The sequence below is a fragment of the Homalodisca vitripennis genome, chromosome 2 (genome assembly GCF_021130785.1).
Source record: "Homalodisca vitripennis isolate AUS2020 chromosome 2, UT_GWSS_2.1, whole genome shotgun sequence".
Lineage (NCBI taxonomy): Eukaryota > Metazoa > Arthropoda > Insecta > Hemiptera > Cicadellidae > Homalodisca > Homalodisca vitripennis.
In genome coordinates, this window is record NC_060208.1 from 150,919,544 (window position 1) to 150,939,208 (window position 19,665).

Here is a 19,665-nt window from a genome sequence, read left to right on the forward strand (position 1 = left end):
CGTGACTACTCTGACTGAGAAGACTCTTAGCATGGTTAACTATTTTAATATTGGCTTAAATATTGGACAATTATCCAAAAACGAGAAACTTCGAATCGTCTTAAAATAGTGAATTGAAGTTCTATTAATTCCTTTTATTTTCATTAAAAAAAAATGAAGTTGTACATAGCCCTCGGAAACTTCCGCGTGATGTTTTTGGAAGTTATCGTCCAGTCAGCCTTATAGTAGAGTTAGGTTCAAAGGTCTCGAACAGCTGGAAGTATCCAATGTCAGAGCGTCCGGCCTAGCTCAAGGTCACCCTGGTCCCGTGTTGAATCTGAATGTTTGACTGCAGACTCGAGTCAAGGCCCTGTGTCGCGCGCTGCACATCAGCAAGAGCCGGACTGCCGAAGTACGCACCAGCTAATATCGATATAGTCGCAGTAGCTTACACAGCCGGCACGGACTCGGTCTAGTTCCAGTTCCAGTGACCGAGGGAGATGTCGAAGGTCGAGCCTCTGCCCCTGCCCGGCGTCCCTGTCACTCTCGCAGTGGCTGCACACACCGTAGTTGATATAGAGCCCACTGATAAGGACATTGGTAAGTCTTGTTTATTTTCGTTATCACAAGTGTTTACTTTTATGTCAGATAAACATTTGCACATTGCTAGACTCTCTTTTTAATTTTTTAACGTCAGTGAATATGACTCAAAATCGTTGCAAATAATATGATACTAACCAATGACCCGTTAAATTAAAAAAATAATAAGAAATTAAATAAGCGCTTAGTTTTTTAATATCCTTTAAATTTAAATTCAGAGAACTATGATCCTTTACAAAAGAATTATTTTATAAATAATTTCAGTAATATATAAGAATCAGATCTCTGATAAAATTATGGCGAATCTTAAATATTTTAATTTTCTCAAGATTCGTCCTGAAATCTAGAGGGAATCGTTCCTTAAAGACAAAGTTAGTGAAAATTTCATATATACGTTAGTTTTGGTATATACAAAAAACGAGGTTACGAATTAACACACTGAGTGGTTTAGGAAATTTGGTGATCTGTTGCCTGCTGATTTTTTTTTTTTTAATTACACATCGGTGTCGAAAATTTTAATGTTAAAATAACGTCATTTTGAAGCGGAAATACATATTTAATATCAGCTCTAAGTCAGGCTCTACTAATATCAATTGCAACCATTTATCAGCCGAATGGTTTATAAAAAACACAAAGGACAAATCATTCTCTCACTACAACTTTGCTACTGTTATCTGAGTTACACCCATACGATTGTTAAGTCGACATAATGTTCACTGATACGCAGATCTGTAAATTGTTGTTATCTTAGGTATTTGCTTTATCAGTATATGCTTTACTTGAATACCAGGTAGATACTTGCATGTTGCTGAAGTTTATTCTGTACTCATTAGTAAATGCGAATTTTGTCGCAAAAGACCATTTAATTGTAGTTTTATGTCATTTTTAATGCTTGTTTTCAATATTAAAAATATAATAACAATCCTAATTTGTTGTTTTATTTTTAGTACTGTTCTTGACTTTTAACATTACATCGATGTTTGTAAAATTTTACAAAAATCTGTCATTATCTTGAAATTTAGAAATAAATTTTAGTACTAGGATAGCTCTTAACACACATGAATACACTGTACGGTACATTGTTTATTTGTTGCAATGTTTAGTAAAACACTCATAATATAGCCGGGTGGAAAACAAATACTTCAAGGACCTGACATGTTTACAACTTTCCTTTATATATTTTGACCCGAGGAATTTGTCATAAAAAGTTTTGACAGTTAAGTTATCATCTCCTTTATGTGTTGCAGACTGTATAATAAGACTTTCATGACTGGATAATTTTCGCGGGGTATCTTAAATTACTCTATCAAACTTGATTATTTCATTTATCAGATCAAAATAAAGAAGATACGTCATATAAAGTATTGTCATATCTTGCTTTGTTCCCAGTTTGTCTGTTTGGTTGTGTTTTAAAGAAACAAATTACAGTTTTTAATTAAAAAAGTTATAAAATTCCTAATTTGCATAATATTTATTCTTATTAAGATTTGTTTTGAAAAGTTCTAGAAACATATCATCTCAAGGGTTAAAAGATACCAAATTTGATGATCACTTAAAGATTCATTATCAACCAGCTGATATTCATTTAACAGCCGAAATTAAGTACTGTTATCATTTTAAACACTGGGTATGAACTTTTTTGTATTAAATGTTGTTTGCTAAATAGTTTTTTTTTAAATTTTATTTATGTATTGGAATAAAATACCACTTATTAAACATAAAATTTGTAATTTTTTTTACTTTAAATTGGAAAAATTTACCGAATTTATTTAGTAAAATAAATTAAGTTACATGTTATTACTTTAATTTTCAGCTGATTAATAAACTATATTAGTTCTGCAATGTCTCTGCGCATAAATGAAATTGTTTTAGATTGTAATTTAGAAAACAAACTATTTATTTTTAGAGTAATAAATGAATAATAGATGTTGTGTAACGCAATCAATTGCATATGTTTAATAAATGGTAAGTTTGAATTGTATAATTCAATGTTGAGATATTTTTCCCCCAAAAAACTCAAACCAACCGAAATATTGTAAAATAAGCAAGATATAAATATAGGCTATGTGGTGAATAATTATTTTAAATAGCATGTCTTCCTTAGGCTATTTTGACTTGAAAAATGAAATGGTGAAGTTTTATAAATAAATGTTTGGGCACCTTTTATAATGCACCGTGTTTTAAAATTTTATTTTTATCTTTCATGAGTTTGGCTGCAGGAATATTACTCATAAATCGTAACTAAAATAATTAAAGTATACGTTTAACACATCGTATCTTTGTATCTTTAAAACAAAAAACTAATTAATTATATTGATTCTTCCGTTTACTCTTCGATATAGATGAATGCCTAAAATGTGTCTCCTCTCCTCATATGCTTCTGATACTTGAAAATAAAATTTGTCAGTCTCTCTTGAAATAAAAGTGTAACGAACTTTGTTATTGTGAAGGCGGTGCCGCTACTGGAAGTCAGGAATGGCCAACTAAGTGAGCAAGGGTGTCCCCTAGCCCAGGAAGCAGTCACTGTACTAGAGTTGTAATCACTAAAAACTATTTTGAAATATCTTATTTATGGGATGGTGTAAAATTTAATTAGTACGAGTTCTAATCATTATTCTCAACCAGAACATAGAGTACCATACAGTATTCAAAAAATCTCAAAACGATAACTAATAACCGCTTTCGTAAGAGTTTACAAAAAAATTAATTCCGTCTTTAATTGTGAACTTAGAGCTCTAAATTTTTAGTATGCCGTTCTTTAAGAGACGTACAAGAAATGCTATAAAAGAATTTGTTTTACTGTCAGTATTTTTTTAATAATGAGTTGTTAAAATGGAGAAAGCTTAAATTTTAAATATTAAACTGTGTTCATCTCCATATTTTTCGTTATCACAATCCACAAAAAATATTTTCTTTTTTCTCTAATACATGGGTGAATACTACCCAAATAGTAAAACATTGTCTCTGAGGTATATATTTTATTGTGGTAGATGTTTGAAGAAGTGTGATGTTTACCGTGTGAGAGATGTCGCTGGGACCCGGTTCCGTCAGGGATCTTCATAAGGCACTATAGATTAATAATCCTACATTAGATATCGAGTTACGCTTAGTTTACGATGACATATTTATATATACTACCAAAGATAAATTCTTGTATCTGTTCAAAATGCTATCTTTTCTATTTTTATTAAAAAAGGAACAACTAAGTGGTAAGTGCAGTTTTTCCAATAGTAAACGTATTCTTGGCCATGAAGTAGGCCCTATACAAAACTTTTCGCAATCTGGTAATATAGATTGTTTGAAATTCTTAAAATGAAAATGGAGGTGGCTATCAGCTTGGAGAAGTCAAGGGAGAAGAGAATTAAGGGCAATGTTCAAAATGCACTAAACATTATGCTGCAGTTTTAGGAATGCTCTTTAAAATTGTTGTGAGAGCTTTTTTAAAAATCGAATGAATTACAAACTACTTTTCAACCAAAAATAGATGAAAATTATAAGACTAAATCTGTGATACAATTTCACAGCTTTGTGTTAAAATTAGTGTTGGGTGTTCACTATAAACTTTGGAGTAAATTTGTTATTTTTCAACGCAATTTAATCATCTATAACGTCTTTATAAATATAACGATGCTTTCCTTACCGATGCACCGTGGCTTAAAATATATGTGATTTGGATTAAGGCAATAACATTAATACTAGTTCTTAAGTTTTATTACCAAAATCCCCTTCCTGTATTATTATTATTATAGTTGTCGCCTTCTTGAAAGTTGATGGTTTCTGACGCCATGTTCGTGTTGAGCAGCCAGGTAGAAGGCAGTACAGTTTTGGAACTGTAGACAATAGCAGAGAAGGCCATTCAACTCAGCTGTCCAAAGTTACACTATTAATAGACAACTCAGTACAACATTTCCCTCACAACTCTCCCTACAACCATAAATCATCCTCATGTCCTGATTGACAGCTACCTGTAAGTTTGTGCTACCCAATTTAGCAAAGTGTAAAACATGACAACATAATAATATAACAATAAATATTCCCAATTATATTACTTTTCGACCTTTGATGAATGCCATTAAAACCCTCCCGGCACTGTCTAAAGAAAGGTAGATTTTAAGGGTGGCCACCATCGGGAAATATCAAACTAAACACGCACAGTTAGTTTTGAAGGTTTATTCCTATATAAGTTGTAAATTTCTTCGGTGGTATAACGTCTAGTAGTTGGCATGTTAATGATCTCGAACACTTAGCCTATAACATTTAGAAACTGCATCATATTGAAATCTTACAAGATACAACTGATTATACTTAAGCATATAAAATGATTTATAAAAACGTAAACTTGGTTTGTTTGCAATAAGTTCGATAAATTAACTTTTAGTGATTCTATATTGTTATTGTATACTTCTCAAAACTTGAGTAGCCGCTACCGTATGTCCATACTATGTTGAGATCGTTGCGATATCAGATAACATGTCAAAAAATATTGTTATACACCACCTGAGAGTCCTAAAACACTTCTCCATTTTGTTCTACCATACCTAATAACGAAATTTAATATGGATCAGCTAAAATATTACTGTAGCTATCGTGAATAATAAACCCACATTATATTCTGATCGCTGAATATTCAAGAACGTCTACCGTAAATTCCCTTATGAGGATGACTGGAATAGGTAGATTTCCAACTCTATTCAAACTCTAGATTATTTCAAATTCTAAGAAATTTAAAACATTTCAACGTTTTATGATATAAAAATGGTTATTTTTAATATTTAATGTGGTCAGAGATTTGTTTCGAGCAATTTTGAAAGAACGTATTTGTATATTCATAAAAAGTTTTATTTTTATCGTTGTCACAGATTTTTCCGACAGGTTACATATGTAGATAAGTAACGCAGTAACACTTACAGAATTATTGCAATTATTAATAGCGTACTTAGTAGTATTTTTACAAATAAATCGCGTGTAAAGTTCTATTCAAACAAAAGTATTATTGATGGATGATTTAAAATGAAAACAAGGTTTTGGGCATGTGCCATCAATGTTACAATAAAGAACAGTACGTATGTATCTTTTTCTTCAGGTGTCAACAAGTTTTTCAACATTTTCTGTTTTCAGCCTTAACTGGGATGAGATAATCGCCACACATACTTAAGTTTTTCTGTGTAAGCTTAACCTAGTTGGCTGAGCTTTAACGAAGCCTATCACTCGAGAGACGAAACATTTCATTTCTGTCCATCTTCTGTCGAAAACGAAATGATCTATAGACTTGAAATGTTGCAGAAAGCTTCTTCTACATGAGGAATACTGAGATATATGATGATACTTGTCACTCCATGGGATTTGGCAGAATATTAGTGAATATTTTTACATTGGTTTTATGGGTAAACATGGAATAGAATACAATATAGGCCTAATACTTTATTGTCCTTTGACTTGGTTACAATATTTCGAATATGGTCATAACGAATAAATATATTGTTATTAAAGTACGACAATTAGTTATTAAAGTTATGAGAGACTATGAACAACAGTAAAAATTCATATACTGTAAGTTATAAAATTTCCCATTTATAAGAAAGGATTACAACATGGATTTGAAAGGACTATTGTCAGGGCCGTTCTTTTTGGTGTCAGACAAGGAATGAAATATTTTTAGTGTCAAATACAGTAATGGTATTTGGAAGAGCTTTAATTTTTAGGAATTATGCAACTGTTTTTGTTTCTTGTATTATACTAGGAATATTGGGAAAAGAGGCTTTTATTATTGAAAACAATAATGCAGATGTATTTGACAAGAATGGAGATCATAGTTAAGATCCCTCTTGACGAAAATATCCTTTTCGTCTGAGGCTGTAGATAATCGCCCTAATTTGAAGCACATAAAACTCTTACCAAAGAGGATTCAGAAGCCGTCCTCCACTCCACAACGTAACTCCATGACTAAAACATGGTAATTGTTTTTTGAAATATACAAGTTTTAACGTTTTTTGTATAAGAAATTATACGTCTAAACGCCAAAGGCAACAGAGTTAAAATTCTACCTTTGACCAGAATTAATTTTAATACCCAAGTACGACACATGACCAGAATGTACTAGAGAATCCACATTGTAATGAAGCGTACTGGACAAGTTGACCCGTAATATGATTTCCAAGTTCATTGACATATATAATAAAAAGTAACGGTTGTAAAAAGATCTCTTGTGGGACACTTGCTCTGACGTCATTCAAATCTGAAAGGCTTTTTGTGTTTTTGTGGGTTACTTGCACGGACTGTTTTCTTTTATTTAAATATGAAGCAAACCAATTAAGGATTATACATCTGACATTGCAGGCTTCAAGTTTATAAAGCAAAACATTATGATTCACGGTGTCAAAGGCTTTCCCAAGGTCATAAAATATGCCGATGGTGCTCTCTTCCTGATCAAGAGCAGATAATATGCATGACACTAAAGAATTCATTACAGATCGATCGATCTACCTTTTAAGAAACCGCCCTGATTCTTAAATATAACATTATGTGAAATAAAGAAATCTACGAGTATATTGTGGATAAGAAGAACTATTAAAATTGGATGAAAATTTTTCAAGGACAGTTCCATTTCTTATACATGGGCAAAATCTTAGATGACTTCTACGGAATACTCCTTGAGAGTCTGATTTATTGAAAGTTATTTCTAAATAAGTGATTAACGTATGCAATTATCTGTTTAATGAAACTTGTAGACATATCATACACATTAGGTTTACTTTCATTTTCGTAATGAAAAGAAACTATTTCCGCTTCACTAACTGGATCTAGAAAGACATTTGGGAGAGACAGAAAAAGTTAACCCTTACCCACCCCCTAAAACTTGAGAAACCTTTGGTGATAAATTAAAATTTAAATAAATGCCCCAGGAATTAAAGCAGGAGAATTCAAACCAATACCGTTCTTTACAACCTTAACTTTACAGTTTACAGAAGAGACGCAAAACGAGACAATGATGGCATCGAGGAAATAAAATAAATAAATGTGTAAAAAACTAATTACAACCATACGAGATTAGAACATGTAACATTTCTTTCCCAGAGTAAAACTAAAACAAGAGTAGAAAGTCAATGTTAAAAGTTGGTGACAAGATTTGATTCCAGCGTACTCTTGCGTTGTAGTGCCCTCTCTAGGCTCACCAGAACTTATATTATATTTAAAGTGCCTTGAAACATTCTGTATAGTGTATGGGTGGTTGTAGTTTGCCTTAGTTGAGTAAGTAAATTACTTGCCCCAAGAGCAATGTTACGCGACACGTGATGTAGGATACTCCAACCTTGTAGTATGTAATCAGGTGGTGGTTAGTTCTGTATAGTGTATGGGTGGTTGTAGTTTGCCTTAGTTGAGTAAGTAAATTACTTGCCCCAAGAGCAATGTTACGCGACACGTGATGTAGGATACTCCAACCTTGTAGTATGTAATCAGGTGGTGGTTAGTTCTGTATAGTGTATGGGTGGTTGTAGTTTGCCTTAGTTGAGTAAGTAAATTACTTGCCCCAAGAACAATGTTACGCGACACGCGATGTGGGATACTCCAACCTTGTAGTATGTAATCAGGTGGTAGTTAGTTCTGTATAGTGTATGGGTGGTTGTAGTTTGCCTTAGTTGAGTAAGTAAATTACTTGCCCCAAGAACAATGTTACGCGACACGCGATGTGGGATACTCCAACTTTGTAGTATGTAATCAGGTGGTGGTTAGTTCTGTATAGTGTATGGGTGGTTGTAGTTTGCCTTAGTTGAGTAAGTAAATTACTTGCCCCAAGAACAATGTTACGCGACACGCGATGTTGGATACTCCAACCTTGTAGTATGTAATCAGGTGGTAGTTTTGTATAGTGTATTGGTGGTTGTAGTTAGTATAAAAGTATCTAAAAAGGTGATAATAATATTAACATGAATTCTCCAGGTAAAAAAACAATACGATTTTCAAAAAACCAGTTAACTTTATAAAGTTAGTGTTCACACAAAGAACATTACTTTAGTAAGTAGTTATCTCCAATGGAATCACTCTCCTCATCTCAACCTAATTACGTTGAAGGCATTTCCTTATTTGTTAAGCAATTTAATGTCATATTAGGTACTGTAATTGTCCCGTTGCAAGGTTAACAAGTATTTGCGAAGTCTTCGTAAAAAACACATTTTGTACTGCCTTTGTTTGCAGTTACTAATGAATTGCCGTTGATTAAAAATCTTGAGTATAAAACCATTACATTTTCAAAAAAAAAATTATAATCAGATTTTTATTTGTTTTAGTTAAAGCCTGGTTAAATAAGAAATTTTTCTACAGTTCCTTAATTTAATTTTTTACAGTTATTTTTCTCACAGTAAAAGTCTAATGTAAACATTTTACATGGGTCCCTTCCAAAGTTGAGTTCCTAGATTGATTTATTTAGTAAGGAAATAAACCTTAAGTCATGCGCGATGTTCAAACAAATGTAGAAGTAATGCAGAGTAAGTGTATCTAGTGCTGCGAAGTTTTTATAGTTTCCAAGGTCAGCTGGTTCTTGGAAGGCTCAACATAGATAACCTAGATAACCACCAAGGGGTCTGTAGTTCTACTTTGGGAAGTGCAAACCCATTTAGTAATCGTCTTATTATAGTTATTCAATTGTCAATGTCGGTTCTCCACTTTAAAGTTGGATGATACCGGAATAACAATCTACCAACACCTATATGATAAGAAATTGTGGTTGCATAACGTCGACCGTTAGCTTGAAATCTGTACTAACTGGAACCATATAAATTAAAAGTCCATGAAAACATCAAACAAATTAAAAAAAAAAAATAAAAAAAACACTCGAGTAATAACTTGGTAGCAATGGCCAAAAAGGGCTCAAGTATTTGATATACACACAAAAGGTAATCAGGAGAAAGGGGAGTATCTGTTCACATAATAGACCAAAAACCCAAAGTCGCATTGGAAGACGTTTCACAGCGCAATTACGGCCAAACCTAGAAACTATCATTTTCGGTACGTAGCGCAACACCTGCGATCTCTGTTGACTGGTTCTAGTTACTAACCTCAGTGAGACGTTTAGATTTGAATTGTCTATAGTGTCTGTTTTTATCATTGGCTTACTTACTAAATATGTTAGGTGTTACAACACCTGCGATCTCTGTTGACTGGTTCTAGTTACTAACCTCAGTGAGACGTTATATTTGAATTGTCTATAGTGTCTGTTTTTATCATTGGCTTACTTACTAAATATGTTAGGTGTTACAACACCTGCGATCTCTGTTGACTGGTTCTAGTTACTAACCTCAGTGAGACGTTAGATTTGAATTGTCTATAGTGTCTGTTTTTATAATTGGCTTACTTACTAAATATGTTAGGTGTTACAACACCTGCGATCTCTGTTGACTGGTTCTAGTTACTAACCTCAGTGAGGACGTAGATTTGAATTGTCTATAGTGTCTGTTTTTTATCATTGGCTTACTTACTGATTATGTTAGGTGTTACAACACCTGCGATCTCTGTTGACTGGTTCTAGTTACTAACCTCAGTGAGACGTTAGATTTGAATTGTCTATAGTGTCTGTTTTTATCATTGGCTTACTTACTGATTATGTTAGGTGTTACAACACCTGCGATCTCTGTTGACTGGTTCTAGTTACTAACCTCAGTGAGACGTTAGATTTGAATTGTCTATAGTGTTTGTTTTTATAATTGGCTTACTTACTGATTATGTTAGGTGTTACAACACCTGCGATCTCTGTTGACTGGTCTAGTTACTAACCTCAGTGAGACGTTAGATTTGAATTGTCTATAGTGTTTGTTTTTATAATTGGCTTACTTACTGATTATGTTAGGTGTTACAACACCTGCGATCTCTGTTGACTGGTTCTAGTTACTAACCTCAGTGAGACGTTAGATTTGAATTGTCTATAGTGTCTGTTTTTATAATTGGCTTACTTACTGATTATGTTAGGTGTTACAACACCTGCGATCTCTGTTGACTGGTTCTAGTTACTAACCTCAGTGAGACGTTAGATTTGAATTGTCTATAGTGTCTGTTTTTATAATTGGCTTACTTACTGATTATGTTAGGTGTTACAACACCTGCGATCTCTGTTGACTGGTTCTAGTTACTAACCTCAGTGAGACGTTAGATTTGAATTGTCTATAGTGTCTGTTTTTATAATTGGCTTACTTACTGATTATGTTAGGTGTTATAACACCTGCGATCTCTGTTGACTGGTTCTAGTTACTAACCTCAGTGATTTGAATTGTCTATAGTGTCTGTTTTTATAATTGGCTTACTTACTGATTATGTTAGGTGTTATAACACCTGCGATCTCTGTTGACTGGTTCTAGTTACTAACCTCAGTGAGACGTTAGATTTGAATTGTCTATAGTGTCTGTTTTTATAATTGGCTTACTTACTGATTATGTTAGGTGTTACAACACCTGCGATCTCTGTTGACTGGTTCTAGTTACTAACCTCAGTGAGACGTTAGATTTGAATTGTCTATAGTGTCTGTTTTTTATAATTGGCTTACTTACTGATTATGTTAGGTGTTATAACACCTGCGATCTCTGTTGACTGGTTCTAGTTACTAACCTCAGTGATTTGAATTGTCTATAGTGTCTGTTTTTATCATTGGCTTACTTACTGATTATGTTAGGTGTTACAACACCTGCGATCTCTGTTGACTGGTTCTAGTTACTAACCTCAGTGAGACGTTAGATTTGAATTGTCTATAGTGTCTGTTTTTATCATTGGCTTACTTACTGATTATGTTAGGTGTTACAACACCTGCGATCTCTGTTGACTGGTTCTAGTTACTAACCTCAGTGAGACGTTAGATTTGAATTGTCTATAGTGTTTGTTTTTATAATTGGCTTACTTACTGATTATGTTAGGTGTTACAACACCTGCGATCTCTGTTGACTGGTTCTAGTTACTAACCTCAGTGAGACGTTAGATTTGAATTGTCTATAGTGTCTGTTTTTATAATTGGCTTACTTACTGATTATGTTAGGTGTTACAACACCTGCGATCTCTGTTGACTGGTTCTAGTTACTAACCTCAGTGAGACGTTAGATTTGAATTGTCTATAGTGTCTGTTTTTATAATTGGCTTACTTACTGATTATGTTAGGTGTTACAACACCTGCGATCTCTGTTGACTGGTTCTAGTTACTAACCTCAGTGAGACGTTAGATTTGAATTGTCTATAGTGTCTGTTTTTATAATTGGCTTACTTACTGATTATGTTAGGTGTTATAACACCTGCGATCTCTGTTGACTGGTTCTAGTTACTAACCTCAGTGATTTGAATTGTCTATAGTGTCTGTTTTTATAATTGGCTTACTTACTGATTATGTTAGGTGTTATAACACCTGCGATCTCTGTTGACTGGTTCTAGTTACTAACCTCAGTGAGACGTTAGATTTGAATTGTCTATAGTGTCTGTTTTTATAATTGGCTTACTTACTGATTATGTTAGGTGTTACAACACCTGCGATCTCTGTTGACTGGTTCTAGTTACTAACCTCAGTGAGACGTTAGATTTGAATTGTCTATAGTGTCTGTTTTTTATAATTGGCTTACTTACTGATTATGTTAGGTGTTATAACACCTGCGATCTCTGTTGACTGGTTCTAGTTACTAACCTCAGTGATTTGAATTGTCTATAGTGTCTGTTTTTATAATTGGCTTACTTACTGATTATGTTAGGTGTTATAACACCTGCGATCTCTGTTGACTGGTTCTAGTTACTAACCTCAGTGATTTGAATTGTCTATAGTGTCTGTTTTTATAATTGGCTTACTTACTGATTATGTTAGGTGTTATAACACCTGCGATCTCTGTTGACTGTTCTAGTTACTAACCTCAGTGATTTGAATTGTCTATAGTGTCTGTTTTTATAATTGGCTTACTTACTGATTATGTTAGGTGTTATAACACCTGCGATCTCTGTTGACTGGTAGTTACTAACCTCAGTGATTTGAATTGTCTATAGTGTCTGTTTTTAATTGGCTTACTTACTGATTAATTATAACACCTGCGATAAGCTGGAATTGTCTATAGTGTCTGTTTTTATCATTGGCTTACTTACTGATTATGTTAGGTGTTATAACTGGTTATGATTTTCATAATTTAGATAAGCTGGAATTTTGTTTTTAATTATATTGATTTGTGGAACAAAATTTCTGGTCAGAGGTTACAGCGTGACAAGTAATCTAACATTGTTTGTCTCAAGATAACATATTGTGTTAGGCTGATACACAGGTGTAACTGTAGGTGGCGACTGGGAGATCGCTACAAGTTCTAGTTCGGTCAGATATTAAAGCGTGACTAGTAATCTAACATTGTTTGTCTCAAGATAACATATTGTGTTAGGCTGATACACAGGTGTAACTGTAGGTGGCGACTGGGAGATCGCTACAAGTTCTAGTTCGGTCAGATATTGAAGCGTGACTAGTAATCTAGCATTGTTTGTCTCAAGATAACATATTGTGTTTGGCTGATACACAGGTGTAACTGTAGATGGCGACTGGGAGATCGCTACAAGTTCTAGTTCGGTCAGATATTACAGTGTGACTAGTAATCTAGCATTGTTTGTCTCAAGATAACATATTGTGTTAGGCTGATACACAGGTGTAACTGTAGGTGGCGACTGGGAGATCGCTACAAGTTCTAGTTCGGTCAGATTTTACAGTGTGACTAGTAATCTAGCATTGTTTGTCTCAAGATAACATATTGTGTTTGGCTGATACACAGGTGTAACTGTAGGTGGCGACTGGGAGATCGCTACAAGTTCTAGTTCGGTCAGATATTACAGTGTGACTAGTAATCTAGCATTGTTTGTCTCAAGATAACATATTGTGTTTGGCTGATACACAGGTGTAACTGTAGGTGGCGACTGGGAGATCGCTACAAGTTCTAGTTCGGTCAGATATTACAGTGTGACTAGTAATCTAGCATTGTTTGTCTCAAGATAACATGTTATTCTGATACACAGGTGATACACATGATAACTGTAGGTGGCGTCTGGGAGATCGCTACAAGTTCTAGTTCGGTCAGATATTGAAGCGTGACTAGTATAATCTAGCATTGTTTGTCTCAAGATAACATATTATGTTTGGCTGATACACAGGTGTAACTGTAGATGGCGACTGGGAGATCGCTACAAGTTCTAGTTCGGTCAGATATTACAGTGTGACTAGTAATCTAGCATTGTTTGTCTCAAGATAACATATTGTGTTAGGCTGATACACAGGTGTAACTGTAGGTGGCGACTGGGAGATCGCTACAAGTTCTAGTTCAAGCCTCATGCGTCGAAACAAGCCAAGGTCTACGGAATGTCGACGGTCTTGGATCAGCAGCTACTCTTGACTCTAATAAACCAGCTAACCGCCCAAGGTCACCCATGTTACGCCACTTTACGATACTTCATTTTTTCTTTTCCGCGGTGTCGCAATTCTACACACGCGGGTGTGGTTAACTTTTTACACACATTGTAAGTCTTTGTTTAACTACAATGAACTTGCCACGGCGGCCTTCCAGTTACGTCTGTCATGCTTATTTTATGTCCTTTTAATAAGTAAAAAATTACCCCCGCCATGAATGATTAAAAACTTTTGGTGAATAATGCGTGTTCTTTGTGAACTTTATCGGCAAAGATTTTCAAAAGTACAACATGTGAACATGCTAAGATTACATTATTTTGATTGTTTTCAAAAACTGTACAAACATTTTTTGTATATCTAACTATTAAATTTAGATTTCAATACTAGATTTTAGCGCATCAAACATAATGTAAGTTTTTTGTTTGATTTGAAACTTATTAATGGCTTATTCTATATTATTTTTTATATTAAATATGTAATTTTAACTTTTTACCCGCCCAAAATAAACTGACTGGGATGGAAATTCTAATCTTCAAGCGTAAGTTATTAACTTGAGTAATCGAAACTCGTGTTTGTCTGCCTGTCTATTTGGTGCGATATCTCAAGAATTATTCAAGGTAGATTATTCAAATTTTAAATGCACGTATGTCTTTACCACATGCGTGCATCCAATGATTTACAGCATTTGTGCTCATCAGGAAAAGGTCCTTATTGTAAAAACAGTATACATGAAAACATAGTTCAATGTGTGTATTAACAGGCCTTCACGAGAAAAATTATATTTAGACCATATTAGCAAAGATGATAGGCGTTTCATTTGTAACGATCATGAAAGCCTGTAACATTTTAGGCTAATAATTGTTTCCAAACTGTATTTGAACCAGTTATTTAAAACTATATGGCAATTATTTCAGCTGACATGAGGCCAAGACCAAACCTTAATGTATCACATAGTTTATAGAAAGTACTAGATATATGACCGACCTTACAACCTAGAAGTACTTTAAAATGTTACGGAAGACTAATATAGAGTCTTGCGGGGCTTCGGATATTTAGAACTTTACCCAATACGGTACGCCTTGCCGTGAACTTTTGTTGGGCTGTACAATGTAGGTCTAGTTCTGGGCTCGCAACAAAAAAATAGAGATTACGTTATTATATATATATATATATATATATATATATATATATATATATATATATTATATACATATAATTAATACAAATATCACTCAGTAAAACAAATAAGCCTTTAAACATTGAATATTTACTAATATGTGTCTAAACTAGTCCATGACTCCGTCTGTTGAGAAGTGTTTGACTTCAAAATATAATGAACTAGCGGGCCCGGCGCGCTTTGCTGCGCATTTCAATAATTTTTTGCAAAAGTTGCCCGCGGCTTCGCACGCAATTTCCCGTTGAAAACAGTACACTATATTCACTTATTCTTTTTCTATCACATTCTAAACATTGCTGAGATAATTGATAGTCGTTCCATCGTGAGCCTCTTGGGCGTATTATGAAGGTATGTACCATATTCCTGCCTCTATCTAGCTGTTACCCACGGCTTCGCACGCAAATCTTAAGAACCGAAGTCCTTATATTACTTAGTAAATTTTTTTTTTACTATAATAAATTTTAGATTAAATTAGTTATATCTCCGATGCCACGATTGAGCTTGCTTTGTTGTCTCGATCGAGAGAATATGTACACACGGAGTTTTGAGAACCATACTTCTGTCAAAAAAAACAACTAAGGTTGATTTTATAACATTCTTTATATTTGTAGCCAACGTAAGATAGTAATTATGATATCTGCATTGCTCTTCTGATCAAGCATGAGCATGGTTTATATTAAATAAATATTGCAGTTAAAGGTGAATTTTTACGTCAAATTTGAATTGTATTATCTGGATAGTAAAGTCTATGTTTAACAGTGATTGCAGAAACAGTTTAAACAAAATTTGTCGTTTCTCTTAAGCTTACTCTATGCTTTAAAACTATAAGTGTAATATATGTTTACAAAGAACAGCTGATTAAAAATTTGAAAAGACGTTAACATATGTTTGCTGCAATGCATTTCTTATGGGTATTTCTGTAACCAGTGGGGCGGAATCCTGAATCGGGAAAGGGATGGGCATAGCTTATAAACCTTCTCCGTGGAAAAATACATATACGTACAAATTTTCATCATGATCGGTCCAATAGTTCACGATTCCATAAAGGACAAACATACAAACATTCATTTATATATATATAGATACGTTGATAAGTAAAATTAAAGTAAATACATATATTAATAAGGGATGTGTGGCTGTATTATAAAACTCATTGAAAGTTATGACTTTTATGATAATTCCCATACGTTTTTCTATATAGGATTTTTATTATTAACTTGCGAAACATAAAGATGATGCAATAGATTTTTGGTTTTTTATTTTAAGTTTAGGCAATTTTGTAATCAGCCTGAATAAAAACGGTTGAATATAACATTTTGAACTTATTACAGTTGTTTATGGGTTCTAGCCTCAGTTCGTGGCATGTCTGCTAATATTTAATATTTAGTGAAATCGTATTTTTAAAATAAAGCATAATGTAAGAAAATTACATGTTGTATAATAAAATATTTCGAGAAAATCTTTTTGTATGTAACTTTTGATGACATTTAAATTGTAGACTCTTGGAGCAATTGGAAAATTCTTTAAATATTACTAAATGTTAATAAAAACACAACTTTTTCCAAATTGTTTATTTTTTGGACGAGGCCTTTCAAAACCAAAGGAGGCAACTCCAAAAAATAAACAATTTGGAAAAAGTTGAGTTTTTATTAACATTTAGTAATATTTAAAGACATTTAAATTGTCAATTCGAATTTTAGATTCATCTTTTTTTGTTGAATATTGTAAATTTTGAAATGATTTTCCTTGGCTTAATTTTAAAATAACATTCGTGGTTGTATGAGTATTTTTTTATTTTCTAAATTTTGTGTATTTGTTGTATTTTGGAGTTTAACTTTCCGTTTACACTGGGTTAATTCTGAAAAAAGTGTAGTAAATATAAATAAAATGTCAAAACGATAATTAGTTTTGCTGTACGCTATTTTAAATATTATCATAGTAAGACCATAATTATTGTGTGTTTTACTAAATTTCATATATCTAACTAGTCTCTCGTTATATTTTAAATAATATACTAATTAATTATTACCGTCGTGCATTTGCTTTTACTGTTAATGAGCAGTGAGTACCAGATAATTTATTATTAGCAATTCGAAAACATTAGACATGAATCCAACAAGTCACTGAAATCATCCTCATGAATATTGCATTGTGGTTACGATACATTAAGGTCAGTTGTGTAAGCGTTTCCTGCCAGATCTACTGTAAATGGTATAATTTCATTCACGATTTACTATTATTACTTAGTATCAGAAACAGTTCAACAGTTCAATTTATTTTAACTACGAATTTAGTAATGAAGTGAAATATAAAATGTAGTTGTAAAAATTCAATTTAAAAAGCTGTTGTCGATTTTTGCCCATCGTTACGTCAACTTATCTAACCTTGCGTGCCGGATGGCTTCCACTTTCCTAATTAATTAATGCGCTGATGTACCATTGTTATTTCCTAAGGCGGTGTACAACCAAGGGCATACACTTTCAGGATAAGCAATATTTTTTATATTTATAAAACACAATCTTTCAATTAATATGCTGGCATAATATTTATAGTTGTTTATTATTTAATTTTTTATTACATTCTAGAAAGTATTTTCTTAACTTATTTCAAATATAGAATCCGTCAACACAATTTTAAAAGTAGATTTGGGGTATGAGGTAATCGTTAAAAAATAGTTTAGTAAACACGTAACTACTGCACTGAAGTCCTCAAATATATTCAAAATTGATGATTAGTTTAAAATAATAGTTAATGTTGACAAAATGCAGAAAAACATTTGGAATGAAGTCCAAACCAGCAGTTTGACTGATTCCTTAGTTATCTTTGAAAACTGTTTTGAAAATCTTAAACGGAATTACCAGAATATTGTGATACCGATAATATAAATTGTCAGATCTTACCTTGGTGTAACCACTGAGAATTTAAAGAAAACAAAAGCATTTCGAAACAAAGCATCTTTATCCAAAGCACCAACAATAAGTTTAGAGTAAAATTAAGGAGTAGGCCTACAATTATCGAAAGAATTCGTGCCTCAGGCTGCAAGGTAAATAATGGTGTCAAATGATCCAACAATTGCGAACCATATAATTATAGTGAATTAATAGGGGACGATTATCATACTAACCAATGCCGTATAAACTCTGTTAGAAGATGTGAATTTCACGTATTAATTTGTATTTTTTTTTTTTTATTTATGCCACTCAATGTCTGTTTGGTACATAACTAAATCTCACATGCCGAACGTATCAAGCGATTAGAACCCAGTTATTCGATATTATTGTCAGAGTAACCCGAAGGAATCCATTAGCATTGGTTTTCACTGTTTCCACGATTTACTACATTGTTATGTGTACTTGCATTAAAAAATCGAATTTGTAACAATGTGTATTGCTCCTACCTTGTATCCTGTATTTGAAATTTTATGTTTTTCTATTCACCTTGAATGCACGGGCATGTTAGGCTATTCAATGGATTTTAATAGTTAACCTATAGAAGATCCAATTAGTGCCAATAGTCTGTAATTACTACCTCTGAGCACGTCACCCACAATTTGGGATTTTCCCCCGACATGAGCCCAAATTCTTTTTTAATTTTTAAGAGATACTCTTTTACTTTTCAAAACGTTATGTCGAAACTTTTCAATTATCGTCCTAAATGTATCCTTTTTTAGACCTTCAGAATCCTTATGTCCCATAGTTTCAAATTGTTGTCATAGACCCATATAGATGAGTCCGTAGGCGTATACAAGTTGTGGTAACATTGTTCATGTAGGCTATGTATTATACGGTTACTTTAGCAGAATAGATTAGGAATGAAAGGTATCATTAGGTACGTTGAAAGTCAATTAGTATCAATAGGCGCTAAACTTGTTTTAGAACATAACATGTCACGCAATCGTTTGTTTCTTATAAGGGTCTGTAAGCAATGTTCAATTATTAAGAAACAGTTTTTGATCACTTATTACCACATTATGTTAAACCGAATGAAAATTAAGTTTGTAGTAAACTCATATGCACTGTCATTCTTTTCAAACCCCTCGTTTCTCACAATTTGAAAATATTCTTTTGTTTCGGAAATTCAATGAAAACGTTGATGTCGATTTTTGTTCATCATTACGTCAATTCATTTAACCTTGCTTCCAGTTTCCTAATTAATTAATGTGCTGTTGTGCCATTGTTATTTGAGTTTTTTTTATTATTTACTAAACGGATATTTTCATCCGAATAGAAATGACATTTTAGCAGTAGGCATCGCCTGATTCACGCAACACTTATAATGGGTCGTACTACTAGGTACCACGGCTAAAAGTCCCAATTTGATTCCGTACGAGCAACACCACGGCCATCCGGTGGCACAACTGGTTGTACCACTAGTTTTCCACGTCTAAAACCCGCAATTCATTCCGTACGAGCAACACCACCGTCATCCGGTGGCACAACGGGTTGTACCACTAGTTTTCCACGTCTAAAACCCGCAATTCATTCCGTACGAGCAACACCACCGTCATCAGGTGGCACAACTG

General features: G+C 33.3%; 1 protein-coding gene across 1 annotated transcript in view; it reads left to right on the forward strand.

Annotated features, from left to right (window-relative positions):
- Nucleotides 1-357: 357 nt before the first annotated feature.
- Nucleotides 358-19,665, forward strand: part of LOC124354901 (aldehyde dehydrogenase, dimeric NADP-preferring) — a 99,693-nt gene continuing 80,385 nt past the window's right edge. The window contains exon 1 of the mRNA XM_046805699.1: nt 358-579. Coding sequence (XP_046661655.1) covers nt 480-579 — 100 coding nt within the window. The 5' untranslated portion in view covers nt 358-479. The remainder of the gene's footprint in view (nt 580-19,665) is intronic.